Source organism: Cinclus cinclus, chromosome 2, assembly GCF_963662255.1.
Source record: "Cinclus cinclus chromosome 2, bCinCin1.1, whole genome shotgun sequence".
Taxonomy (NCBI): domain Eukaryota; kingdom Metazoa; phylum Chordata; class Aves; order Passeriformes; family Cinclidae; genus Cinclus; species Cinclus cinclus.
Window position 1 is genome coordinate 112,796,620 of NC_085047.1, and position 26,948 is coordinate 112,823,567.

At 45.9% G+C, this 26,948-nt stretch overlaps 1 protein-coding gene across 4 annotated transcripts; it reads left to right on the plus strand.

Annotated features, from left to right (window-relative positions):
* The first annotated feature begins 2,893 nt into the window (after positions 1-2,893).
* LOC134058111 (cystathionine beta-synthase-like protein) lies at positions 2,894-25,226 on the plus strand. 4 transcript variants are annotated; one of them, XM_062515200.1, is made up of 17 exons: positions 2,894-2,922; positions 7,475-7,605; positions 8,336-8,547; positions 8,782-8,888; positions 9,599-9,733; positions 12,260-12,339; positions 12,789-12,923; positions 13,440-13,509; positions 15,079-15,170; positions 15,965-16,090; positions 16,840-16,924; positions 17,115-17,220; positions 17,954-18,028; positions 18,718-18,852; positions 19,786-19,894; positions 22,468-22,552; positions 23,858-25,226. In XM_062515200.1, exons 2-17 carry the CDS (start codon positions 7,564-7,566, stop codon positions 23,965-23,967), a joined length of 1,704 nt encoding a protein of 567 aa, XP_062371184.1. In that variant the 5' UTR covers positions 2,894-2,922; positions 7,475-7,563; the 3' UTR covers positions 23,968-25,226. The 4 variants fall into 4 exon arrangements, with proteins under 4 accessions (XP_062371184.1, XP_062371185.1, XP_062371183.1 ...); XM_062515201.1 differs by lacking the exon at positions 2,894-2,922 and having other exon boundaries at positions 7,242-7,605; positions 15,965-16,094; positions 16,844-16,924; XM_062515199.1 differs by lacking the exon at positions 2,894-2,922 and having other exon boundaries at positions 7,242-7,605.
* Positions 25,227-26,948: the final 1,722 nt, after the last annotated feature.

Genomic DNA, 26,948 nt, shown 5'->3' on the forward strand with positions numbered 1-26,948 from the left:
TTCAATTGGAAAGTCTTTTCTTTCACTTTTACCACTTGATTAAAACATCCTATTTATTATTTTTCCTTTTTCTACAGCATTCAGTGCTCTCCAAATAGTTCTCTGTACTATATAGTATATATGTAGATGGAGACATACAGCTGCCTCAACTCCTTCAATGGCCTGAAACACATGGAACACTTCAGGGTGAATCTCATGTCCTAAAATAAACTACCTAGAACTGCTTTTCTCTGTATTGGTACTTTTTATAGATACAGAAGAAATTGCTGCTTGGACTTTCCAGGGCCATAGGCTGTAGTCTTGAGGAACTTCTCTCTGGTAAGGCCTTTCAGTATTTTCTGCTTTTGTGCAAGGATTTCTGTGATTTTTTTTATTTGTTTTTTAAATTTCTGCATAATCTAGAGCAAATTTTAAAGAATTACTGTGAGATAATTTGCATGGAGTGTATTAAATTCACCTGCACCCTGTGTTCTGCATCATCACACCATGTTCACAAAAGTGAGGATGCAGCTGTTGTGACACTGAACTGTTTCCCAGGTGAATAACTCATTGTCACATTCTCAGACACCATCAGAATGGCCTCAGAATACATACTGGGAAGGAATTTTTTACTGTGAGGGTGGTGAGGATCTAGCACAGGTTTCCTGAAGGTGTGGCTACTCCATCCCTGGAAATGTCTAAGACCAGGTTGGATGTGGCTCTGATCAACCTCATCTAGTGGAAGGTGCCCATGACAGGGGGGCTGGAACACGATGATCATTGAGGTCCCTTCCAACACAAACCATTCCATGATTACCAGGCTCCCTGCCCTGAGATGGGCATTTCTAGGGCTACCTGCACCTCTCTCCCTCTCCTCTTGCTGGCCCAGGCAATGCCTGCACAACGCTAAGGACTTTTTAGGGGGAGCACCTGACTGCTGCCCCAGCAGTCCCTCACAGATCCCTCAGAGGCAGTGGGTATTTTCCCTCCAAACCAGAGAAGCAGTCACTACCACAGGCTGTGCTTGGGAGCCACTGGCAGCCATGTGTGTCCCCACTATGGCCACTGGCCTTGGGCACATGAGTAAAACACCTTCCAAGGTGCCCCAGCAGAGCCCTTTCTCCAGGGTCACAGGATCAATTATGTTAGAAAACGCCTCTGAGATCATCAGGTTCAACCTTTGACTCATCTCCACCATGTCAATTAGTCCATGGCACTGAGTGCCACATCCAGTCTCTTCAGAGACAGTGATTCCACCACACCCCTTGGCAGCCCATCCCAGTGTCTAATCACCTGTTCTGTGAAGAACCTCTTCCTAATGTCCAGCCTAAACCTCCACTGGTGCAGCTTGAGGCCATTTTTGTCTTGTCCTGTTGCTGTTTGCCTGGGAGAAGAGGCTGACTCCCACCTGGCTACAACCTGTCAGCTATAGAGAGTGATAAGTTCTCCCCTAAGACTTCCTTTCTCCAGGATAAGCACTCCCATCTCCCTCAGCCGCCCTTCACAGGACTCATGCTCCAGACTCTTCACCAGCTCCGTTGCCCTCCTCGGGACACACTCCATCACCTGAACGTCCTCCCTGAAGTGAGACGACCAGAACAGCACACAGTCTATGGGTGCCCTCTGGGTAAGCCCTGGGTGTTTTCCCCCGGGTTTCCCTCAGCGATCCGGCCGGGCATCGCCGGACATCTCCAGGCGTCCCCAGACATCACCGGGCATCGCCGGACATCATGAGCCATCCCCGGGCATCCCCGGACATCCCCGCACATCCCCGCACATCCCCGCACCTCCCCGGGCGCTCCGACCCCGCGGCCGCGCACCGCGCTCCCATTGGCTGGCTTGGAGTCGCCGACGCCCCTGCACTGACCAATCAGCGCTCGCCGCGCCGCTCCCTCCCCGCCGGGTGGCGCGGGGCGGGGCTCGCGGGGGGCGGGGCCGGCGGCTCGCGGGCTCCTCTTAAACCCCGCGCATCCTCCGCGCCTTCATCCTCCTCCTCCTCCTCCTCATCATCATCTTCCTCACCTCCTCATCCTCCTCACAGTCACCATCCCCACCACCCCCACATCGGCCGTGTCCTGGGCAGCGTCCGGATCGCGCAGGTGAGGTGGCGGCTGTAGCGGAGTGTTGGTCAGGGGCCGCCGCATCCCGATGGGCGCACGTTGCATCATCCGCGGGAGCGGGATGTGGGGGGAAGAGGGCTGCGGCAGGCCGTGCCCCACATCCCCGAGGGGATGCAGGATGGAGGGCTGCGGATTGCCCGCAGGGGCTGCGGAGTCTCCCTGGGTGAAGATATTCCAGAACCGTCTGGACGCGGTCCCGTGCCATGTGCTCAGGGAGGCTGTGCTTGCGCAGGGACTTTGGACCAGATGCCTGGCAGCGTCTCCTCTGAGCTCAGAGCAGCGATGCTTTTCCTACAGGTTCACAAGGTGATTTTGTGCCTTCTTTGGATTTTCCTCGGGGTTTGGCACTGCGTCTCCAGCTGGTCTTGGCTCGTTGCCCATTGTTCTCGTGGGTGCCATGAGGTTCTCCTGCAAGGTTTTTTGGCAAGTCTGGATGATGCACTGGGCCACGAAGCTAATTTTTTCATTTGCTTTCATACATTACCCCTCCCCAATTGGGAGGGATCCGAGCTTGACTAGGACCTGAGGGAGCTGTTCAGTAGCAGTGTTAATAATGCTCCTGGCGTCTTGAACCAGCCACAACTTGAAAGACGAGTGATTCTTCTGCTCCTGGTTGAATGTGTAGTCTACTGTGTATCTCTGTAATCCTAAAGCCTTTGACCATGAAGGTTTTGGAGTGCTGGGCCCCGTTCCAGCAGAGTTGCTCATTCTGTTTACCCTTGCCAGGAGTCTGTTTGCTGATTTGAGGCATGAGAGCTCCGTGTTCTGCAACGCTTGCGCTGTGGAAAGGTGGAAAAACACGGAGCATGGAGACAGGTGAAACGTGGGTATCTTATGTGAGAGAGAAAAGGTATTTCCTGGGAAACTGGGACCTGCTCAGAGCCTGCTGTTTCTCTCCTGTAGTTATATCTCCACTGATGAAGTGTGGTTTAGGTGCCAGTGCAGGCCCAGGACTGGGGCATTTGCACTTGGCATCCTTTTCCATGCTAGCTGGTGGCTCTTAGTATCCTGCCATACTCTCTGTGTGTGAGTTACCCAGCTTTCCTGAAGCCAGAGCGTGCTTCTAACGAGGGTGGTGGCAGCCAGGGACATGAGTGGCCCGTGTCCTGGAGCGTGCAGGCTCAGGGACATCACTGAGCTGGCACTGGCAGCATGGCAGCCTGCCAGGGTGGCTGGCAGGGGCTGGCCTCTGGCTACTGGTCTGTGGCCTGCATGTGAACACAGGAACCAGGCACACAGCAGTGCTGTGCTCGTGGCTGCTCTGGGGATCCTGATGAAAGCTGCACGGGGACAGCCAGAGTGGTGGCAGCTGGTCTTTCCCACAAAAATGAGTCAGCCAAAAAGCTGCCTTCCTGCCCAGCTCTCTGCCAGCCTTTATCAGAGGTCCCTGGGCTAAGAAAATTCGTGAAGCCTTGCAGGAGGCAACATAATGCTGGGAAAGAGGTGCTGTGCTTCTGCCTGTCTTACAGACCTGGTCAAAAACTGAGAGCAGCTCCCTCTTTTCGTCATGCTGGGCAACTTGTTTAATCTGTGAGCCTCTGTCACCCTACCTGGAATCCTCCTCTCCCTCAGCAGATTAAGAGCACTGCTGCAGAGTTGGTTCATCTCTGTGTGCTAAGGAAGGGGAGCTAGAAGCAGGGAAAGAAATACTGAAAGCTTGTGACTGCAAGAGGTATAAAATGCAGATAAAGCATTCTCTCCAGTCTTTAATGCTGCTGTGCTCTTGAAGACACCAGTCTTCACTAAGATTTATCACATGATTGTGATAGGCAGTGTTGGAGTGAACTCAGGAAATGGAGCTGTCAGACACCTGTGTGAGGCTGCAGGCACAGCTTACCTTCTGTGGGGGCACAGCAAACTGAACACTCCCTTGTTCTCCCTGGCTGGTTTCTAAAATAACAATTGCCACAGCAGTGGAAGGTGCTTTGCTGCCAGAATTTAATCTTTGCAATGTTACAGAGGTGAGGGCATTAAAGAGCTGCCCCTCTCCTCTCAGGAAGTTGTGAGTGTGCCAGTCTGGCTTTCAGTGATTGAGAGCACATGCATGTGCTCACCTGCTCTGTAAGAGAAAATGGAAATAAGACTTTGGATTCTTTTAGGCTCTCTTCCTAGAGCCAGATGTTAATTCATTCCCCTGTTACTTAAGGTCACTTGGTATCTCCTGACACAGGAAGGATGGCTGCTCCTGAAGAAGTAGCAAAGACACACACACACACAACTCACAGAAAAACCACAGCAGCAAAACAACCCAAACATTTGACTTTCTCCTTAATCTGTTACAGCCGTGGTGTTTCCAAAGGCTGGATGACTACTGCTGCATCTGGTTATCTACAAAGATCCTACAGCTCTGTAAGACACTGTGGTGCTCAGGCTGAGCCTAACAACTGTTCTGCAGTGGTTTATTTGAACCTGCTTAGCATCATCAAGTTTCCCTTTCTCAGGCTGCACATAATGGAATTCTGTATCTCCTCCCTCCCTGAGCAGTACCCCCTGGGGCCATCTCCCTCTGCTTCAGCTCTTACACCTGCCTTTTAGACAGCTTCATCTGTGCTCCAGGCCTGGCTCCAGTTAATTTGGTTGTTGCACATGGATGTTTAAATAGTACAGTACATTAGTGCTGATATCACACACTGTACACAGCCATAGGAACTGCAGCTCCTGACTCATTGTGCACTGAGTTCAGCTCAGGCTGCTCAGGGATTAATTTCACTCACTGGCCTCCAGTCCTGTTCTCTAGGAGCTGAGAAACAGTTGAGGTCAGGGTTCCCTGTGGACATGGATCCAGGGATGTGAGCCTTGCCCATGCAACTTTCTGGACCTTGTACCTCTGAGTCCCACTCCCCTTCATGACTTAGGTTTAAGTGGCTTTGTAAATTGTCTTTCTGATTATTTTTTTTTGCCATGTGTGATCTGCAGATACAATGGCAGGAGCTAGTCAGGCTTTTCTAGTTAGACTCTACCCACACCTCCAACTAGTTTTGGGAGTGTTCCCCTTACCAGGAAAATTAAATTCAGGCTGACAAATTTTTTTTTTCCCCCCTAAAGATGGGCAGCTCTTCCTGCAGCTTATCTCCTTTGGCATCTGCTGAGCAGTGTTCAGCTGCAGAAGCAGAGTTGCCATCCTCCTGTCCTGCTTCCCCAGAAAAAAAATCTATTTTGGGCCTGTAGGGAGAATCAGGGTGGGGTTTGGATGTCCTAGACCATCTCTGCCCCCTGTGTTGCTGATGTTGTGTCACCTAGGGCTATAAGCAATGATTTATGTTGCTTGAGGTTAGTATTTAGTGACAGAATTTTGGCATTGCATGTGTTTAGCTTTTTGTCCCTCTCCTCGTTTTTGTTCAGGGTTGAAGCCCCGTTATTGAAGCTTCGATCAAACATCAAATATTGCCATTATAAAAATATGAGAGGATCTCGCAGCTTATTTGAGGGCAATAAATACAGCTTGTTCTCAGTTTCTGCTGTTCAAGAAGTAATGGGAATTGCTGTTAGTATTGTATTAAATCTTTTGCCTTACAGTAAAGGAAATGAGATGCTATTGCCTTGCCCAGTCCAGAGGGAATCCTCCAAAAGGCAGCTTTTTGAGAGCCACATTAATTTCTTTCCTGCCATCAATACAAAGAACAAATATTGTAAACCTCTTAATCTTTTTTTTTTTCTGCAGTAAATTTCACCCTCTTTCATCTCAGTTTTTTGATGTTCTTGAAAGACACTCAGAGCTGATGTTTTAGAGGTTTTGTGCTCCTATTTTATGATAACTTGGAAGTGGAACAAAATTTGCAGTTTCCTGTTTAAACCCTTGCTGCTTTTCCCCTGCATTTTGAAATTATTTGGTCCTTTGGCAGCAAGGCCCCCTTTTTAGCTGGACTTTGTCAATATTGTCAGTGTTATCAGAGGCAGTCACCGTCTGTGTCCAGTGTTTCATGCCAGCTGTCTGAGGGAACATGTGCCTCATAGGAAACCTTGAAACTCCTCCAGTATTTTTCCTTTACCAAAAAAACCCCACTGATACTCTGGACTGTGACCCAGAGTATCCTAGAAAGAGAAATAAGGCTGGGTTTTGTTCTAGAACTGGAAGTAAGCTGATTTCTGGTAGCAAAGTTAGGTTGGTGTTAGATTTTGTGTATTTTTGCGATCTTTGCTTTTTTAGACTGGTGTCTGTCATTCTAACTCTGCTCAGTAGTCTATGACAGCTATATCCATCTTAGCTCTTGGGCATGTATTAACCCGATTAAATAGAATTGTATCATTTTTGTGGCATGGAAATCTTTTTATCTTGAAGGAAAATTATTTCAAGTCTTAGTCTGGAAAGTTGATCTTTTCAGAGGCTTTTTTTTTTCTTTTTTCCTAGTGGAGAGCAGTTTAAGTGAAGTGAAAATGCTTTAGGCATTTTCTTCAAACCAGCATGCAGGAAGGGCATTGGTATTCCTGAGGCAGCAGTGGTCAGTGGCCCGTGTTAACTTGCAGGATCAAATACTAAAGGTCACTGATGCTGTGTTCCAGATTTTTTTTCACGTTTTCTCACCATCAACTCTTTGAGATCTTAAATATGTATTTTGTGTGCATCTGTCAGAAGGAGGATGAGGCCGGGGTCCCTTTTCAGCACAATTCAGTAATGGAAAGAGCTGAACCTTGCTGTAAAACAGTGATGAAGAAAACAAATATTGGGGGGGGGAAATCCCTCACTCTTTCCAAGATTTCAGCCAGGTTTTTGTCTTTAATTGTTAGGAAGCAGTCAGGCTCTGTGAACAATTGGTAGGAGAAATGAACTTACTATTTTGTATTTACTAATTTCTGGAGCAAAAAGCTGCTGGAAGCACTAACTGTTTGCTCTGTGTGTGTTATATGCAGCATCACTGTAGCTGTGCATGCAACACTAATTAATTTTGGGTAAGAACTTGTGAGATTTTGCTCTCCTTGAGGGTGGAGAGGCCTCTGTTCCTGGATAAAGCTTTTTCCAGAGTTGTGTTCAGGGTCTTTTGAGGACAGCACCATGAAGCCCTTTCACCCTTTGTGTCTCTAGGACTGTATTTCCTGTAAACTGAAGTATTTCCTATTGCTTTTTGTGGCTTTCAGGCTCCTGGAGTTGCAGAAAGTTTGATAAAAATGTTTTGTGCTTACTTTCTGGCTCTGAGCTGTGGAGGATGGGGCAGAGGGAAGATTAGGTAATGCAGGAGGGACAGGGACAGGGTCAGGGACCCTCCATCAATCTTGCACAACACCTCTGCTGCATGATTTATTTTTAATCCTGTTTATAGAAATCATCTTGGCTTTGTTTTGCAGCTTCCATTTTTTTCCCTATGAAAAAGATGTGTTTTGCCCTGTGAGAGAGTTTCCTGATTGTTTTTTTTTTTTCTTCTAACTTATATCATCTGCAGATTTGAAGAGGATTCCAGTCTTGTGACCCACAGCAGTCGCTCTCCTGAGGAAAATCCAGTTTCCTGTGCTACCACCCCAACCTGAAAACATGGAGAAGTTTGTATCAGAAAGGCCTATTCCTGTGTCTAAGGTACTCACAGGTCTTTGGGGAGCACTCTTTGCCCATCTTTCCATCACCACGATTTGTGAGAGCCCTGTCTGTTTCCAGGGAGATTTCTAGGTTGTTCTGCTGAAATTCTGTGGAGGCAAGGGATTAATACATAAAATAAACCAAAGGGATTAATGCTGGGAATTCTGGACAGAAAGTGCAGGTTGAACAAAGGGAGAAACATCCAGTTTTATCACTACTCTGGTTGGAGAACTTTTCAGGGAAGGGCCAAGAGGTTTCAAGGCCAGGTTGGATGGGGCTCTGAGCTGCTGTGGAGGAAGGTGCTGCTGAAACCTTCCTGGAAGAGTTCTCTGTGGCCACCAGTAGCAATGCAGACTCTTCTGGCACAGTTTTCTAATTAGTCACCAAGCAGTCTTCCTGTATTCCAGTCTGCTTGGAATGGGGAGGTTTTATTTCAGAGAGCTTTTGCTGTGGGAGGGGTGTCTCCCATGAGAATAGTCCTGGGTTTTTTGTATCTGTGGAGTCTTGTTACAGTGAGCACGTGTGTGTTTAAATTATCTTTGTGTGGAGTACTGTGGTGAGCTTTTGCTCCCGAACTTGCAGTGCAAGTTTCTCGTGTTGGTGATAAGGATTTGGCAAATCAAGATGATGCTGAAACACTTCCCCATCCTCACAGTACTGCGGAAACATCAGCTCCTTTTTTTTCCTTTTTTTTCCCCCTTTCTTTTCTCTTCTTTCTCTCACCTCCAAGAATGAAATCCCTACTGCTTCTTCCCTGAAGAAGCTAGATACAAACTCATGCCCTCATGCACCTGCCAAATATTTTACCTCTGGTGGGGTGGACGCTGAGAACTGCAAGGCTAATGAGAAGGAAAGGCAGTGGATTCGCCCTGATACACCCAGCAAGTGCACCTGGAAGCTTGGGAAACCCCTCTCTGCCTCCCCCCATCATCATACCACCCTGTAAGTGTTATCTTATTTGCTGATTTTCAGCATAAATCCAGGTCTGATTAATCCATGTTTTGGATCAAGGACTTGATGCCGTGAGTTTGTATCCAATGGATATTCCTTTGAACTAAAATAGCTAAAATAACCAGCCTGAATCAAGGAGAAGGAGAAAGCTGGTTGAAATAAAAAAACAATAAATGCTGTGTGGTTGTTGTGTGAATACACTGACTTTGTTTGTGTTTGTACCAGGCCAGAGCCTCCAAAGATCCTGCCAAACATCCTGAATAAAGTTGGGAATACACCTATGGTGCGGATCAACAAGATTGGGAAGCAATTTGGGCTCAAGTGTGAACTCTGTGAGTTGCTGCAGGCAGAGAACAAACTAACAAACACTGTTTCAGAAACTTGGGTAGCTCGGGTTAGTAGTGTCATATAACTTGGCCACAGGAGTGCAGGTAATTGGCAGGAAATGGTGAGGAGAAATTCCTGGTTTTCCTTGGCAGATTTTTGGGTTTTTAGGGTTTGGTCGTCTAAAACATCTTTCAGTTTGTACTTCATGAGAGCAATTCCTGCAGCTTTTCCATTTCTGTTGAAAATGCAAAATGTTTTCTGTAGAAAATAATTTCTTTAATTTAAAGAAGTTGTGTGAAATTTTTGACTGCTTCTCCCATTCAGAGTGTTCATCAGTGTGTGCAAAATGCAGTTCTGCAGTTACCACTAAAGGTCACCGAAAACGATTAAAGGGGTGAAACTGTCAGTGAATGTTTTTTCTTTTTTTGTTTGTAGATATTAGGAGGCTCTGACCAGAGTCCTGAAAGGTGGTGAAGGGATTCATGTTGGGAGTACTGGAGTGAAAATGCAGGCTGAGCGGGGGGGGAACTTCAGTTTGATCAGAACTTTTTTGGCTGGAGAACTTACCAGGAAAAGGGCAAGACCAGGTTTTAAGGCCAGGTTGGATGGGGCTTGGAGCAACCTGTTCTGGTGGAAAGTGTCCCTGCCCAGGACAGGGAGTAGAGGTGGATGAGCTTTGAAATCCCTTACAGCCCTGCTGGTTGTGTGTTTGCAGTGGCCAAGTGTGAGTTCTTCAACGCCGGGGGCAGCGTGAAGGACAGAATCAGCCTCAGGATGGTGGAGGATGCTGAGAGGGCTGGGATCCTGAAGCCTGGGGACACCATCATAGAGCCAACCTCTGGCAACACAGGTAGGGGATGGAGAGCCTGAGGAAAGTCTGGGGGAGATGCTGTGGTGGTTTTCCTGGAAAAGGCAGGTTGGAGATTGCAACCTGTGCAAGGAAGAAAGGGAATTTCTTCCTGCCTGTGTTGGTGCAGGGAGCAGTGCCTCTTCCAGGTGACACATGGAACAATTCTGCAGTGTCCTGTGCTGACCAGAGCAGGTGGGAAGGAGTTCTGCTGAATTGCAGAGCCTCTTTGCTTTAAAAGAAAAGAAGTGCTAGGCCAGACTCACAGCAATCTTTTGGAATTCAAGTCTGAAATTACTGTAGAAAAAAGCACCCAAACTGGTGCAAATCTGGATCTTCCCCTTCTTTCTGTTGGGGATGTCCCATGGTTCCTCTGTCAGATTTGAGGAACAGCCCTTTCCATGCTGATGCAGTTGAGATGGGAGATGAGCTGCATCCCTGCAGCACTGCCTGACAGAACCCCTGCCCTCCTGGATTGTCAGTAGATTCCACCTGGATCCACATTTCCTCCTCAGAGGGCTGGAGGAAGGAACAATCCCCTTAAGTCAGGGGCCAGGGCAGAGCATCTGATGATCTGTGCAGGCTGGAGTTAACTCTGGTCTTCTGTGTCATTGCTGTTGTGTTAAGCTGCTCTGCTTACAGGGAGTCAAACACATCTGGAATATTCCCCCCTGGGTCAAATAGAAATTGCATAATACAGTTAAATGGAGATAGTTAAATATGTGATGCACTGCCTCCTCTGAGCAGAGGTTCATGGGGTGAGCTATAAGCTGCCTTCGTGTCTGATGTGTTCAGGAGAGGTGTCTGGTCCTGTTCCTAAACTCTTCTCTGAACTTCCACCCACTGCTGCTTTCTGACAGACACAGACCAGGCTGATCTTTATTAAATTTTACTGGAGGGACTGGGGGGGGATGAGCTCATCTGTGACCAGTTCCCCAGCCTGCAGGAGAAAGCTGGGAAATCACATCTCTTGCTGTTTGCTCAGCAGCTGCTCTGGGGGGGGTCAGGGGGGTCTGGGGGCATTCAGGGCAGCTGAAGCATTTGTGACTGTGGCTGTACCTCCTGCCTGAACAATGGAATGGAGTGGAAAATATCCTTGTGTGTTGCATTCCTCCAGTATCCAAGGTCTTGCCATGACACCCCTCTCTCTCTGGGTCAGTACCTGATAAATTATTCTCCTTGCCACAGACTCCAAAAAGGCAGAACTGAAGGAGATACAGGACAATAACCAGAAAACTGATTTTTTTGTCATGTAAGAGCAAAGACCAGGACACACAATAACCTGAGAGAATTGGGTTTTGCTCTCTACTGTTCAGAGCTACTGAGTATGTTGAATGTGAGAGCTAATTTGTTATATTTTATCCTCTCTGCATCCCAGATCTCCCTCAGCCAAAGTCCTGTTTTGATGTTTGCTGCATTTCCAGATCAGTGGCAGAAAGTACAAAGGTATTAAGTGTTCAGGTCTCAAAATCCTTCCTTCATCACAGACCATAAGGAAGATCTGGGTGACTTCTCTCCAGCCTTTGGCTTTAATGAGGCTGCTGCTGTCTTACTTATTTGTGTATTTGGGCATCTATATTTATCTATAATATGCTGAGAAAACTTTCCCTTCCCAATATATTAAACGGTACTTGAGTTGTTTGAGCTGTGAGTTATGCCTCTCTTACAGGAACAGTTCAAGATTATTAGGGTGGGGAGTTTTTTCTCCCCTGTGCAATCCACACAAAAGCAGAGTCAGCTTTGAACAAGCTGTGTAGGGTGAGCTGCATGTGTTGGTCCTGTGCTGGTGCCCAGCAGAGCAGGGGAGCTGCAGCCTGACTTCTCACACCTCTCACCCAACCTGATCAGCTCAGCCTGTGCAGCAGAGAGGTGACCTGATAGCAGGTGTAAGCTTCTCTTCCATATGGACAGCACTTCTGAGCTCAGCTCTTCAGGTGCAGGCAGGAATCAGGCTGGAGGTCCAGATTTTCAGAGTAGAAATGAGATGCCTGTCTGCAACAGCCAAGGTGCTTCACTGTAATAGCAAGCTGACACAGTGTATTAGAACCTCAATCATCAACAGCATCTAAATAATTTTTTTAGATAGGACTTAGTTTCAGCACATTGCAAACAGGGATTTATGCAGAAGTGAGTGAGTGAATAAAGACTCTATGGACCTTTTGGCAGAATTGAAGTGATTCCTTTAGTCTCCTCTGGCTTGAAGCACATTCCTTTCCCAAATTACTTCTGGAAAAATGAAGTGGGTGAGACAGGAGAAGGGTGATGTGCATGTGGTAAAGCTGCCAGTTTGCACACGTCAAGTTTCCCCACCCTTGGCTAAACTTTCTCTGGGCTGTGAACCTCAAACAAGTCTCAGCATCAGTAAACCCAACAAGGCAGAAACGTTCCCTTTGCCACCCGTCGAGAGACACTCCATTCAAGCCTCTGGTGAAAATCTGATGAAAGCCAGGGCGTGCCAAAGCTGGCACTGTGGGTTTTGTGCTTTGCTGCTGCTCACTGAGTGCTCTGCATGCCTTTGCTTGCTTGCAGGGATCGGGCTGGCCCTGGCGGCGGCAGTGAAGGGTTACCGCTGCATCATCGTCATGCCAGAGAAAATGAGCATGGAGAAGGTAAGAGCTGCCTCTCTTTTCAAGAATTTAAAGATAAAACATGTTTGCACTCGCAGAGTTCTGGTGCAGATGAGTGCTGGGGCTTCACTAGCAAAGGTGCAGGCTCTTGGCCAGGAAAACTCTGCTGAGGCACTGTTGCCAGTGCCCAGAGAAATCCGGGCTGGCTAGCCATGGGTAGAAAATGTCATTAGGACCCATCCCCACAGCGCTGCCACTTTGAAAACTCCCATAATTGTTTTAAATACAGATGTGAAGACAAGCTGAGGTTTGTCTGGCACATTGAAGTGGTTGCCTGTGCCCAGGTTAGCTGTTCCTTGCTGAGCAGAGGGTGAAGGAAGACAACGCTGAAGCTTTGAATATTCTGCAAATATTCTGACCTTGGGGCTGAGTGTGAAGGGAGCCTGTTTGAGGGCGTTTTAGGGCTTTGTGACCACCTTTATTTGCTGCAGGTGGATGTCCTGAGAGCTCTGGGTGCTGAGATTGTGAGGACCCCAACTACAGCCAGATTTGATTCTCCTGAATCTCATGTAGGAGTGGCCTGGAGGTTGAAGAATGAAATCCCCAATGCACACATCCTGGACCAGGTGAGAGCCAAGGTGTCAGAGGTGCAGGTGTAGCATGGAGGAGACTCTCTGGTGTTCTGGGTTGTGTGTTCAACGCTCTCCATGTGGTTCTGGAGGAGAAGATGCCCCAAATCTGGAGCTGGAGCTGAGCAGTCACCAAATTGTAGGAAAGGAAGTTTTTAAAGTCACTAGAGAGCAGCAGTGAGCTGGTGTTTTCCAGAACTGCAACACTTCTGGTGTCTATTTCCACTGAGTTGGCAATCCTGTGAGGAAGAATGGACACGGGTCATGTTGCTAAGGGTGCTGTCCCACAGACAAGACTGATTTTGGCATGGAAGGGTGCTGGCACCTTAGGACTGTGCTTAAATTAGGTCACTTAGGAGGCCTAGTCCCAGATAATACACTATGAAACATTCTGCACAGAGTATGTTTAGATGCTGTGGGACTTGGGAATTGTTTGAAATATCTTTTAACTCCCTCAAAATGTGATTTTCGTTTTTCTAATCTATTTTATGGCTGACCTGTCTTTCAATTTAGTACCGCAATGCCAGCAACCCCCTGACACACTATGACACCACAGCTGAGGAGATCCTGCAGCAGTGTGATGGTAGGTGTGCTCCACTGCTAAACCCCTTCAAAGGGCCTCTGGTAGTGCCCTGTTGTTACGTCCTTGGAGAATGAAACCCCGGATGAGAAAAGCATGGATTTTGATAAAGCAAACCCCATACAAGTGCTGTGTGTCATTACAGAGTTACCTTATTTCAGAAGTTATATAGTAATGATTTTTTTTTCCATTAAAGAAGAATTCATTGTTTTTTAGACTTCTCTGCCTGTGAGCAGGTGAAGAAAGCAGTGACATTTAAGTTACCTTAAAAAAACCTCCCATAGTTAGACTGGTGTGAAATAGGATCATTATTCGATCACAAATACAGAAATAGGTATTTTAACATTCCCAGAGCAAATACTCCAGTACACTGGAAGCATCTTTACTTAGGAGTCCTCAGGAGCACAAACTTCTCTGTGTCACAGCTGCCACCAGCAGGCCCATCTGGCTCTGCAGGGCTCTCCTCAGTGTTGGCTCTGGGCAGCTGAGCACCAGAAGGGGCTGAGCTGTGGCAGCAGAGCTTCAGCTGGGCTCATTCCTCAGCTCAGGAGCTGCTTTGAGAGCTGCTGGAGACATTCCCTGTCATGCTGCAGCATTTCCGTAGGGCACAGAAGGGAGTCACACAGAAGGTTCCTGACCTGCCTTATTAAACAGTGCAGTTTCTGACTGGCTCCTCTTCTAAGAAAATCAGCAATTAAATCATTTGCAATAAGGTGAAGACCACATGAAAGGTTCTTCTCCCTCCTAAAGCTCTAGCTGTTCAGAGGATTTGGCTTGTCTTTCTGTGACAAACTTTGAGTTAAAGTGAGTACACTTTTACAAGCTGCCATGCCACAAACTGAGTCCAGATGAGTTCCAGACTTAGACTTCTTGTTTCTGTTTACTTCCCTTACAGCCCACGCATTGTTCAGTTACCCCTGCTTGGTGGGGTGTTGTTCTTTTGGCTGATAAGCAATTGATTTTGTGTGTGAATTGGTGACCTTTTAAAAATCCTATTTTTTTTTTTTTTTAATTAACAAGGCTGTCGTGTGGATGCACCAGAGAAGCTGTAGGTGGTGACACAGGGATGAGCTATCATACCCACATTCACTCTGAGTGCTAGTGACCAAAACAGTCATTTTCACATGAAAATCAGAGAGTAGTTGTGTTAACATTTCTCTCCAGGGATGCCTCTCCCATACTCCTGGCACTCACTCAGTTAATTAGCAAACATAATGGGCTGCTCAGTTTAACTTAGAGAATTAATTATCTGTATCAGCAAATACAGTAACAGGAAAACTGCAGCTGTCAGCTCTGTGGGCCACCTCCAGCTGTGTCCAGAGTGCCACAGGTTGGTGCCTTGCCAGGCCTCTGGGTGGACATTTCAAAACCCTTGCTGGAGAACATGATGATTGAGCAATACAGTTTCAAGGCAAGTCTCACAACAGCTCCTGGGAAGCAAAGAGCCCTACCCTGCCCTTTTCAGCCATTCTGTGCATTTTTGTTGAAGAAAGTCCATCCTTAGGTGTAAATGAGCTTCCAGTACATCATTCTGTTGGAGATTTCACACTTCTCTCTCACACCCTTAATCAGGAAAGGTGGACATGGTGGTGGCCACGGCTGGCACAGGAGGTACAATCACTGGCATCTCCAGGAAGCTGAAGGAGAAGTGCCCAGGGTGCAAAGTAAGTGAGAAGCCCACTGCTTTTCTCTTTAGTGTCTCCTCAAACTGCTCCCTTTGGCACATCCCACTCCTTGTCAGCCTACCCTGGTCTCTGTGGGAAGCTCTGGGGTGTTCTCAGTTATAAGGTGGTTCTGGCTGCAGAGAGGGTTTCAGAGTGTCTGAAATCATTGTGCTCTGGTCCCACTGGTCCTGACCCTCAGATCCCTCCATGGGGTGCCTGGGAAACTTCCTTCTCTGGTGTGTGCTCTGCAGCCTTGAGTTTCTTCCCTGGCTGTGCCTTCCCCAGCTGCTCTGGAGCTGCTGAAGTTTTGCCCAGTGGAATTGTCTCTGCACACACCAACCTGTGTGTTGTCCTGTGTGACATGTTAGATTTCCTCACAGGACTTGGGATCCTGCTTCAGTCATGAGAATTTTCCTACACAGGCAGGGAGTGGTAAAGAAAACAAAACTGATCTGTTTGCACTTGGCACAAAATGAGTTGTCTGTAATGATGCCTGGCATGTGAATGAGGACAACCTTGTCTCAGGGAAGCCCTGTTTTCTGTTTCAACCAAGCAAAACCCATGTAGAACAAGTGGTGCCATCAGTGCCCACAGCCTGAGAAGGTGGGATGAATTTCCAAGGGGGCCAGAAGCAGCAAAGCATTTTGCTCCCAGGGGTGGTGAATGTTGCTAGGAGGAAATGAACAGGAGAGCAGGTTGTTGTCACTTGGCTGTGTGCCACTAGCAGCTGTGACAAGGCCAGTGCTCACAGGGGCTCGGTGTCTTGGTGGCCTGAGTGGAAACTGCTTCTCCAGATTATAGGTGTGGATCCTGAAGGCTCCATCCTTGCTGAACCAGAAGAACTGAACAAGACTGACAAGACAATGTATGAAGTGGAAGGAATTGGATATGATTTTGTCCCCACAGTGCTGGATAGATCTGTAAGTCACACTGCTTCATTTCCTGCTCTTCGCCCTCTCCTGGGATGCAGGAGTGAGGTTAAAGGCAGAGGAAAACCTGGGGAAGTATTTTGTTGAGCTGGAATGGAAGGGTTAGCAGACAGAGCTATTCCTGTTCTTCCCATCAGCATAAACAGCCCTTGAAAGGCTTCTGAACTGGCCACATTAGTTTCACAATGCCAGGTCAAAACATGGCAAGTAGATAACATTTTTCTACAAAACACACTTATTTTTATGCTTAAAAAACCCCAGAACACACCCGAATAAAGCAGTCCTGAAACACACACAATAGAAAAAAAAAGAAAAAAGAAAACCAGACACACAATAAAGAACACAAACTTACCAATCATAAAAAGCCCACAAAACAACAAAACCAAACCTTCCAGCAGAGCATCCCAGCACCTCCTGGACAAAGTGGCTAAGACTGTATCCTGAGCTGAGCCTGTGTCTCTGGGAAACCTTCCAAGAGGGGAGGAAGCTGATGCTGTCTGAGGCTGACTCTCAGCGGCCTGTTCTCACAGAAGGGTTCCAGTGAGGAGCCTGTTGTGCTGGTGTGATCATGTTACCTTGGCAAAAAACTGCACTTGGCATTTGGAGGAGGATGGAAACCCTGGGCTCAGTAGGGCAGCTGTTCCCTCAAAGAGCTGAGGCTGAATTCACACTGGTTGTGTAGTTCCCTTGCCCCTCCTCATTTAAACAGAGCCTTGTTTCTGTCTCCTGCCCCTCCCCAGACAGTGGACCAGTGGTACAAGAGCAATGATGAGGAGTCCTTTGCCTTAGCACGGATGATGATCCGCGAGGAGGGGCTGCTGTGTGGTAAGAGCAGGCAGGAGCCCTCTGCCTTTCTCTGCTCTGTGGGAGGCTGAAGCCTTGTGCAGATCAGAGACCTCCTTCCACTTCACAACTTCTCTTCCTCACTCTGGGCTCCTCTGTTCTTTCTCCTCCCCTCTTCTGATGGCCCTCGTGTGGTGTGTGACACCTCTGCCCCTGCTGTGTGTTCTGGCAGGTGGCAGCTCGGGCAGTGCCATGTCTGTGGCTGTGAAGGCAGCCAAGGAGCTGAAGGAGGGTCAGCGCTGTGTTGTCATCTGCCCTGACTCCATCAGGAACTACATGTAAGGACCTGCTGGTTTTCTCTCTGGGAGAGGAGTGGGGGAGTCCCTCAGACCTTGTAACACCCAGTTATCCCAGCAAGGAATATCTCTGGGGCACAGGTTCTGAGCTGTCTAAAAGGGGTCTGACAAGGGGCAGGGAGGATCTTTCCCCTTTTAAAGCTGAGCTCTGATTTCAGTAAATAATCATCACTTGTTAGCAATTTTCACAACAGAGGCCTTGCATTCACTGTATTGTCTGTGGGGGATCACTGGTTATCCCATTCCTGGAAGGGTTCCTGTGCCCACAGCAGGATCCAGCAGTCCTGCAGCAGCAGCAGCCACACTCAGGTTGAGTTTGCAGGTGGAAGTGTCAGGGCTTTGAGCTGTGCTGAGTTTTTCTGCAATCACATTGAAACATACCCCAAAAACATGGTACTTTTAGCTGAGTTTCCTGACTTGTCCTGCATCCAGCTCAATATTAGACACACAGAAGCTACAGACAAGAGACATCTCCATTCCAGGCTATGTCTCCGTGATATTGCAAGGGTCTGATGCAGTTGGAGCTTTGTTTACTGTGGGATTCCTTTTTCTTCCATGAGTATTTCTTCTCCATGGCCCTGGCTGTTAAGCTTGGATGGACAATGATGGTTATTTCCAATTACACTTTATCTGTTGGTGACAGTGAGCTGTGGACAGTTGCCTCTGTTTGCTGTCAGATGTTCAGCCCCTGCTAATGAGCTTTTCATTTCTGCAGGTCCAAGTTCTTGAGTGACAAATGGATGATTCAGAAAGGGTTCATGAAAGAAGAAGACCTTGGCAACAAACCTTGGTAAGCCTGTCAAATTCATTTGGATTCCCATCAGTCTATTCAATCAAGTTCATGGCAGTTGCTAATTTAAAGCTCATTTCAATTTACACTTCTCCTTTGATTCAGCTGATCTTCCATGCTATTGTCTTGATGTAAAATTGCAGATATTAATCAAATCTGCTTTAATTAGTTGACATCCTTCCTTGAATTGTATGGCAGCAGAAGAATATTTGGTACTTAAGGACTGGGTTTTTTAATGAAAAACATTATATCTGGAATTTAAAAAAAAATGCAAATATGCAGAGAATCCTTCCAAAATCAGAGTTCTTGAGTGCAAAGCACTACATAGGAGGAAGGGAATCTTCCCTTAAGTGTTGCCTATAATGACTACAAATGCAGATAGGTCTTTGAGTAGGAGCGCAGAATTTTCTGCATGAGAGATGAATAATGAAATTGGGGAGATTAGTGCTCTCCACTGACTATCTGTAATCACAGAAAGCAGATTAAATGAGGAAAAGGGTTTTGATTTTCAAGGCTTCTCACATTTCAGTGACTTTCTGTTATTGGGAATAACACCTGAGAGCCCTGAGTCTTCATTGACTCTCAGGCTGAATCCTGACTCTTCCTTGCAGCCTTTTGTCATTCCTGGAAGGACTGGTTCCGTGTTCTCCATGAGACTTGCATGGGTTTGTTTGTCATTCCATCCCCAGGTGGTGGAACATCAGTATTCAGGAGCTGAGCCTCTCTGCCCCCCTGACTGTGCTTCCAACTGTTACCTGTGCCAAGACTGTGGAAATTCTCCGGGAGAAGGGATTCGACCAGGTACCAGTTGTTGATGAATCTGGGTATGTCCACATATATCACTCTTTATCCATATGTATCACTTCCCTCACCAGGTCCTCAGGGATGCCTTTTAAGTGCTTGCTGGAAATAAAATGTGTTCTCACTCATCCTTTTTCATTTATTAATGCAGTTCAAAAACGTTGTCTTGAACACACCAATGCTGGGGTTTGCGTTTTCATGCCAGGATTGTCTTGCCCTTCTCATGAGTCTAAAGATTATTATGATATACTTACTCATTTTATCTCTGCAGGATAATTTAATTTCTTTTAGTGATACCAGCTTTACTTAAAAAAAGCAAAAATTCCTATTTAAAACAACCAACCCCAAACGTGCTCACCTGTATCAGAGCTTTTAGAGTTTCTTCAGCACATTGTGCTATAGTGCAGTGCTGCAGTGACCCCTGTAAACCAGGGTGTCTCCAGCAAGCTGGAATGTGCCTTACCACCCTGCAGGTCTCCTGCAGGCAAGCTGAGTATTGGAGAGTTGCTCAGTTGTGCTGACCTGAGCATGAATTGTTGTAGACCCTCATAGGGAGAGGGGAAATGAGCCAAACTGGGGTGAGCTTGTCCCTGGCTGTCACACCTTTCAAAAGGACAGTTGAGAGTGTGAAAAAATGAAGTAGTTTGTGCTTTCCTAAGGCTCTCTGGGATTGCAGGTGACTCTATCCAGTTGCAAGGAGCAGAGATGAAAAGGTCCTGGTGTTCAGGAGGACCTGCAGCACCTGGTGCCTTGTGTGTGAGTCTCCAGAACCTCTGAGAACTGTACTCTGTGCCCTGCAGACACACAGAATCCAAGTATACCATTGATAATGCTGCTTTATTGCCATGAAGCAGCTGAACTGACTCCTCCAGGCTGGCTGAGAGTGAATGCTTTTTCCTACAGGAACACCTGAGGCTTTTGTGTTGTTTATCCCTGTCTTGTCTCTCTGTCCCCAGGGTGATTCTGGGCATGGTTACCCTGGGTAACATGCTTTCCTCACTGCTTGTTGGAAAAGTTAAGCCTTCTGATGAAGTCAGGAAAGTAATCTACAAGCAATTTCAACAGGTAGGGAGATATATTCTGCAGCTCCTGGTTCTCTGGTTGCAAGTACTAGAGAAGCTGTGCTAACACTGGGTAGGGTTTACCTGGGACCATGCCAGCACCTGTTATTGAACACTGAATTTTCTTTTAAAAATATGGAATGCTTGACTTAGTTTTCATCAGGATTTAAGTTCCAACACTGTCCCAGAGGGGATTGAGTGCTGTGTTCTGGAAGTGTGTTTAATGCTTCTGTTTATCCTGTGAGCCACCCAAGGCTGCTGGTTCTTCACGGACAAATGTAAATTTATTTTTTCCTCCCCAGACAGATAATCCAGCATCATGGGGAAATGTGGTGCGTAACACAACTGCTTAGTTCATGTTCTCCCTCACTTGGACACCTTGAGACTTTCTGGGGCTGGTGGTGTGTGATGGTTTCTGTGGCTTCCCTGGTGTTGGCTGCATCAGCCAAGTCTCTGCACATCTGAGGTTGTGGCTCTTGCCATGGGCAGCTTGAAGGCTTCTTTAGTAAAGAACAGCTTAACTATTTCTTTTCCCTTTATTTCTGATATTTTCTTGGTGAAGGTTGGAAGGGGAGTGACACAAGCTGTGGTACTGCTGATGCGTTAACTAAAATTTGTTATTTTCCATTTGAATTGATGTGTTAATGGAGAAACGTGGTGGAATGCACCACAGAAATATTCTTCTGGAATAGCCTCAGAAGTACTGTGGGTTTTGCTTCTCTTGCCACTTTAGTCAAGCTGATTTAGCTCGTTTATGAGTGAAGTTGGGAAAATGAATCATCTGTGTCACCAAAATCACTTCTGATATCCTACATGGGATACCACAGCCTGCATCAAATAAGAGGCTTAGCCTGTAAATCAGGGCAGAAGTACATTTTGGAAAGATGGGTCTTTTGGCTTTTTTAGGCTGCTCAGAGGAGTTGTGGATTTCCCATCCATGGAAGTGTCCAAAGGCCAGGCTGGATGGGGCTCTGAGCAACCTGAGATAGTGAGATGTGCTCTGCTCATGGCAGGGGGTTGGAACTGGATGATCCTTAAGGTCCCTTCCGCCCCAAACCATTATGTGATTTTATAACTACTTAAATCACATTCTGTGATTTTATACTGCTCATGGGTAGCCTGCTTTGGTAGGATCACCACGATTATTTTATGATAATCTCTTAAAATGGAAGCAGAATGGTTAGAGCTTTTTTGAAGGTCCCTGGTAGAACTGTGCTCTGGGGATTTGAAACACCAGTCACAGGATAGTTTGCTAACCCAAACAAGTGTTAGTGGAGGAAGGAGCCATCCTTGTGGAGTCAGATGTTAGTTCCAGTGGTTTGGGTTCCCACTCATGTGTAGTGTAGTACTCACTGCCTAGAGACCTCATAAGCTTAAAAACAAAACCTAAATGTGGGAAAACCCGTGGGCAAAATGTTTAAGAAGCTTGAAGAAACAGGTGAAAACTCTGTGGTTCTGTTAAATTTCCACTGAGCATCTCTAGGCATGTTTATTCCTTCATGGTTGTCCCAGTGCTGCCAAGAGGCTGCTTGTCCTGGTTATCTGTATCCTGCCCAGTCCCTGGAGACAGATTTGGAACTGATAGGTGACTCCACGTGGCAGCAGATCCAGATTTCCCAACTCCTTCCTTTCCTGGCCCCCAAGTTTAAGGATTGGTTCCTTGGTCTGGTCCCTTAAAGACAGGCTTCTGGGAATGCTCTGACTCCCAGAATGGAGACAGAGCTCCGTGTTCCAGTGCAGCCCAACTGTTCATATGTGGCATTTATTTCTCACAGAGAGGCTTTTTGATGCTGCAGTGCAAGACTCTGCCTTGCTGTGAATTCCTTTAATAAGAGTATGTCAGATGGTGGGTGCTGGGGAGAGTCACCTGGTTAATGGAGCTGTGGCTGCTGCTTCATCTGTTAACTCATATTTGAACAGATTTAGGCATTTTTTTTAATTATTGCAGCAGGTGATTGCTGAAGTGTTTTGGAAATGTCAGTATTTTTTCAGAGATGTTACAGGGTGCCTTCTTCTTCAGTCTTAGCAAAGTTGAACTTCACAAAAAAAAAAAAAAAAGAATTATTACATCTCAGTTCCTTGATTTGCACCCAGTCCAGTGTTAGCTGAGCAATCTTTCACCCTTGGTTTTGTTTTTGGCTTGTTTGGGCTTTTCTGCCTTTGCATATCATATTCACTTCCACAATGATTTGCAGCCAGATTCGTTCACTCTTTCAGTCTTTTTAGAATAAAATCACCAAATACAAAGACTTTTATGGTAACTTACTTTGTTGAGACGCATGGAACACTTGACCTTCTTTGATTATTAGCTTTTTGCAGATCTTCATTATATTCATTATGTTTACAGAGCCAGAAGGAATAACTTCATGTAGTGCTTCAGGTTTTTTTTGGAAATTAGAAACAAAGAAAACTGATCTTTTAAGTTGGTCTTGATTTGTTGTTTTCTAGTGCTTCAGGTGGGAGCAGTACACAAATGCTGATGTGTTGACTGTAGTTCTGCATGGAGTGCATGGGGATTATTGACTACTAAACATAGAAAGGACTGTTTTATTCAAGTTTTGTTAACTCTCTCCTCAGATTAACCTGAAAGACAACTTGGGGAAGCTCTCTCACATCCTGGAAATAGACCACTTTGCCCTGGTGGTTCATGAACAAATTCAATGTGAGTACAAACTCCTGCACCTTTGAATGGTAGCAAGAAGCAAGTGTGAGTGTGAATGTGTGAAGTGAGCTCTGAAGAAGCAGAATCCTCATTCTGTGTCTAACTTTGTGCTACCAACCCTAATTTCCATCCCTGGAAGTTTTCAAGGCCAGGATGGTAGGGGCTTGGAGCAACTTGGTCTAGTGGAAGGTGTCCCTGCCTGTGGCAAGGATGGAACAAGATAATTTTAAGGTCTCTTCCAACCCAAACCATTCTAGGATTAGTAAGACTAAATAAATTCTTCCAGTCTGGGGTATATCACTCTTATGTATGAGTAATATTTTTTTTCCTGTTTAATCTTCCTAATAGCAGACAACTTTGCAAAGTTACAAACACTGAGAAAATGAGAGTCAAAACAATATTAAGTCATGCCAGATAAATTTATCTTTAGCTTCTCAATAATAACTGGAAGAAGGAGAACCATCAAATTTGAGGTAGTTCCTGATGATTTCCATAAGGATGTGCTCTTGGCTCTGAGCTGACTATTTATAATATAAACCTGGAATCTCACTGGAAGCTTGCAGTGAAACAAAGATCGAGTAAACAAAAAGCTCAGGACAGTCCAGCTGATTGAAAAAAAACTGCTTATAGAACTAACATCTCAGTACAGGCAGACTTCAGGAACTGGAATTTAGACAACTGATAAAGGGCCAGAGGTCATGTGGCCACTTGGTTCCCAGGTCAGGGCTTAGGCTCACAATGAGAAGATCACTTGAGCCTCTCCTCTCAATGCAGCAAAGAAATGGTTAGTACGTTTTTTGGATATAAATGGGGTATTTTGGTTTTTACACTGATTCTTTATTTGACAGGGATGCAGGTAGATGGTTGTGTCACATTTCCTCCTCAAAATGTAGTTCCATTGGGCCATTCAAGTGGCCCTGGTTCCAATGGGGCAATGCCACTTGCAGCTGTTTCAAGTAACTAATGTTTGAGGAAAATACACTTTATAACAAGAGGGCCTGGTTTGAATTCTTGTGTCAAGAAAAAGAAATCCAGTGCGTCCTTATCCTTCCTTCCATAAAGGCTCAGTGTCCATTTTGATGAGGAGCTTTTCTGAGCTGAAAATCCCTGTCCCTTGCTCTGTGACTCTTGGCCAAGGTGCCTTTTGTGTTCCCCCTCTGCGTGCCAGGATCACCAAAAAGCTCCAGGCTCGTGGAGCTGGCACGGCTCAGCCCAAAATTTTACAAACCCTGCCAATAAAACCAAGCACGAGAGGGTGTGTTTGTGCCTCCTGGAGCCAGCAGTCCTTTTTTTTTTTCTGTGCAGATCACACAGATGGCTCCTCCAGCAAGCGGCAGATGGTGTTTGGCATCGTCACAGCCATCGACCTCCTGAACTTCGTGACCGCGCGGGAGCGGGAGAGGAAATCCAACTAAAGCCAAGCAGCCACGTGGAGCCTCTTCAACATTTTCCAGCCTCAAACAAAGAATCAGGTTTATGTCTTGAGTAGATTTTTTTTGTTTGTTTGTTTTGGTTTGGTTTGTTTTTTTTTAAATTCTGACAATAAGCAGTTAGCTATCCTGGTGTCAGCTATCCAGACAATGTGTCTTGCTGTATTGCCCAGCTTCTGGGAATGGTTTCTTAATCAGGTTAAGAAGTATTTCTTATCAAGACAATTTATTTTTTTACCTATAGATATATATATATGTGTGTGTGTAAAAAATATTGCCTAAATTAACTGGTTTGTTCCTTACTTATGTCTAAAGGCTGGCTTTCCAAAATGTTGTTTCAGAATCATGAAAGATACAGAAATAAAGAGTTACTGAAGCAGACGCCCAAGAGAGCTTTGGAAAGTTCTGGATTCTTTTTTCCCCCCACTCAAGGGTGTTAAGTTAGATATTACCTGTGTAGAGACAAAATTGGGACTGGGCTGTGGGTAGAAGAAAGGAGGGTTTCCCTTTTGGTGGCAAAATTGTAAAACAAGAGGAAATCCTTAGGGCTGAAGCTCCAACCATCTGCTCTGGGGGAAAGCTGTTTTGAGCAGAAGCATGGCAGTGAAGTGACAAACATAAACCAGTGACACTGGTTTACACAGTGCACCAGCATTCCCTGCCATGACAGATCTATTTTTTTTTCCCAATGGTATCCTGATAAGTAAGCACAAGTGGAAAGATTTAAAAGGTAAGATCAAGTGTCTTACCAAATGTTTTGTTTTAAATCATATTGTTTCATCCATTACCTTCTTCCTCCCTCCCCACTCTCTTATTTATCAGAGTGCCTTTTTTGTGCCTGTTTCAGAAGAGCCAAGGATTATCTGTCAAGAACTGTGAACTCTTCCAAGTCTTGTTCAGGTACTCCCACCCTGTAGTGCCTTATCCCAGGAGAAAAGCCTGCATTGGCTACCCTTTTCAGATTAAAGCTCTCTCTGAAGGAAAGTGACCCATCCTTGCCTTAAACTTTGGTTTGCCATTAAATTCATACACTTCTTTAAGATTTAAGACAACTTTTCCCAAGGCTCTTCTTTTATTTTTTCCCAAGGAAAAAAAATACTATAAATCTAAAAATGTACAACTTCAATAGTAAGTGGAAGGTTCTAAAAGGTGATTTTTCTGTCATTGTAGATGTCACTGCTGCTAGATTTTGACATTACTTGGAATATTTACTGGCTTTTATCTGATCTTTTTTTCCCCCAATTTTCATCTGACCTTTGCTGACAGCAGCAGGGAGGGAGGTGCTTGAGTAGCTGAGATTTGTCCTTTTCCCTTGTAAAAGCTCCATGTCCTGACCTAACTGAATTCAGCAAGAAATATGAAAATGGTAGGAGGAAGTTCCCAAAGCTTTTTTTCAGAGCAGCACAGGAGAGGAGTTAAAGGTGGGGCAGCAAATCAGTCAGTTAGGAAGAAGTGTAAAGATTTGAATCTGTTTTTTTTTAGTTCAATGTTCATACCTTAATCCCTGTAGTGCCAGGAAAACTGGCAATATTGTGGACTGAGACATAGGGGGTTGTTAGAAATGTAGGGAACACAGGATGGGAGTCTAAAGCATTCCAAGTAAGCCAAAGGATCCAAAGAAATTCACCTACTGCCCTGAGATCTGCTGTAACAGGAGCTGTCTCTTGATCTGCACTGGCACAGAGAGGAAAAGACCTTTCTTGTTCATAGCAGCAACATGGTGAGAGCAGAGGAACTGGGTAAATAAATGGAGTTGCTGCACAGCTGAAAAACTTGCCAGAGCTCTTTCCCATGGCAGGGATTAGGGCAGCAAAGAGAAGGGGACAGGGAATCCAGCAGGGCTGAAGTTCCACTGCAAAAGTTTGTAAATGTGATGCTTTTTGCATGTATGAGAACCTCATTGCTGGCCTGGTCCTGATTAGCTGTGGTAGGCCTGATTTGAACTGGGCTTATCTTTGTTTCAAATGCTCTGAAGACCAAGAAAGACACTGCAGTTTGTTCAGTCTTTTACCTGAAGTTGAAGGCCAGAGCCTGAACAGAACTGTATTTTTTTTCTGGAGTGAGTGCCTGCATCTTCTGTTTACCTTTGCTGCTTATGCAAGCGCTGACTAAACCTGAAAACTTTTGCACATGGATATTTTTATCAACAATTTATGCTGTATTTGTTCGTCACTGTAAGAGATTATCAGTCCTAATATTGGCTCTGCAAAAATACTTTTTTATTTTCTCACCTGAAGACAGCTGTTCAGTAAAATCTGTACAGTATTTTGCAAGCAGTTACCAGGCAATGACTTAAGGTTCATTTTCACGTTGTCACGTCCAGTGTTATTTCCCATTTGTTGTACAAGCTGTGGTTGACTCCAGATCTCTGGCTGGCAGGTGTCCCTCTAAGCAGCCAGACCAGTCTCATCTGCCCACCAAGCTCATTTCTGAAAACTTCTGCTTGCTGTTATAAATCTCATACAAAGCTCACTGTCAGCAGTTTCCTGACATTGCCCCTGTCATCCAACAGCTTTTCTTACTCTCTAGTGTCAACTAAGGGAAGACTTCTTATGCTTCAAGGAGCTGGGAAAAATCACCACTATGAGCTATATTTATTGCACAGATGTTCACAAATGTACCATACAAAGAGTTCAATAAAAGCTGTTTGGTTGCAGAATGGCTCTGGGGTTTTTTTTAATGCTAGTTCAAGCTTGTGAGTGTGTTAGACTGTAAGAAACCTTTGCAGAAGACCCCTGGCTGTCAGTGCGAGGCCTGTGAGACTCTGCAGTTCTTTCCATCCTTCCAGAGCAAAGCCAGTCCTGCCAGCATGGGCTCCTTTCTCTCATGCTGGGTGTTCAGGTACCTCCCCACACTCAGAGCTCTGTCCTCAGCTTCATCTCACCCCTGATCAGCAGCATGGAGTGACTTCATCTTGCACATCCCTCTCCTGTGATACCCAAAATGCTGCCATTGCTGGCAGCAAG

Excerpts from the sequence above, each read along its gene's own strand:
- LOC134058111 (XM_062515200.1), top strand. The coding sequence starts at position 7,564 with ATGGAGAAGTTTGTATCAGAAAGGCCTATTCCTGTGTCTAAG. Across the intron at positions 16,925-17,114 it reads CGAGGAGGGGCTGCTGTGTG|GTGGCAGCTCGGGCAGTGCC; the intron begins GTAAGAGCAGGC and ends GTGTTCTGGCAG. Across the intron at positions 22,553-23,857 it reads GGTTCATGAACAAATTCAAT|ATCACACAGATGGCTCCTCC; the intron begins GTGAGTACAAAC and ends TTTTCTGTGCAG.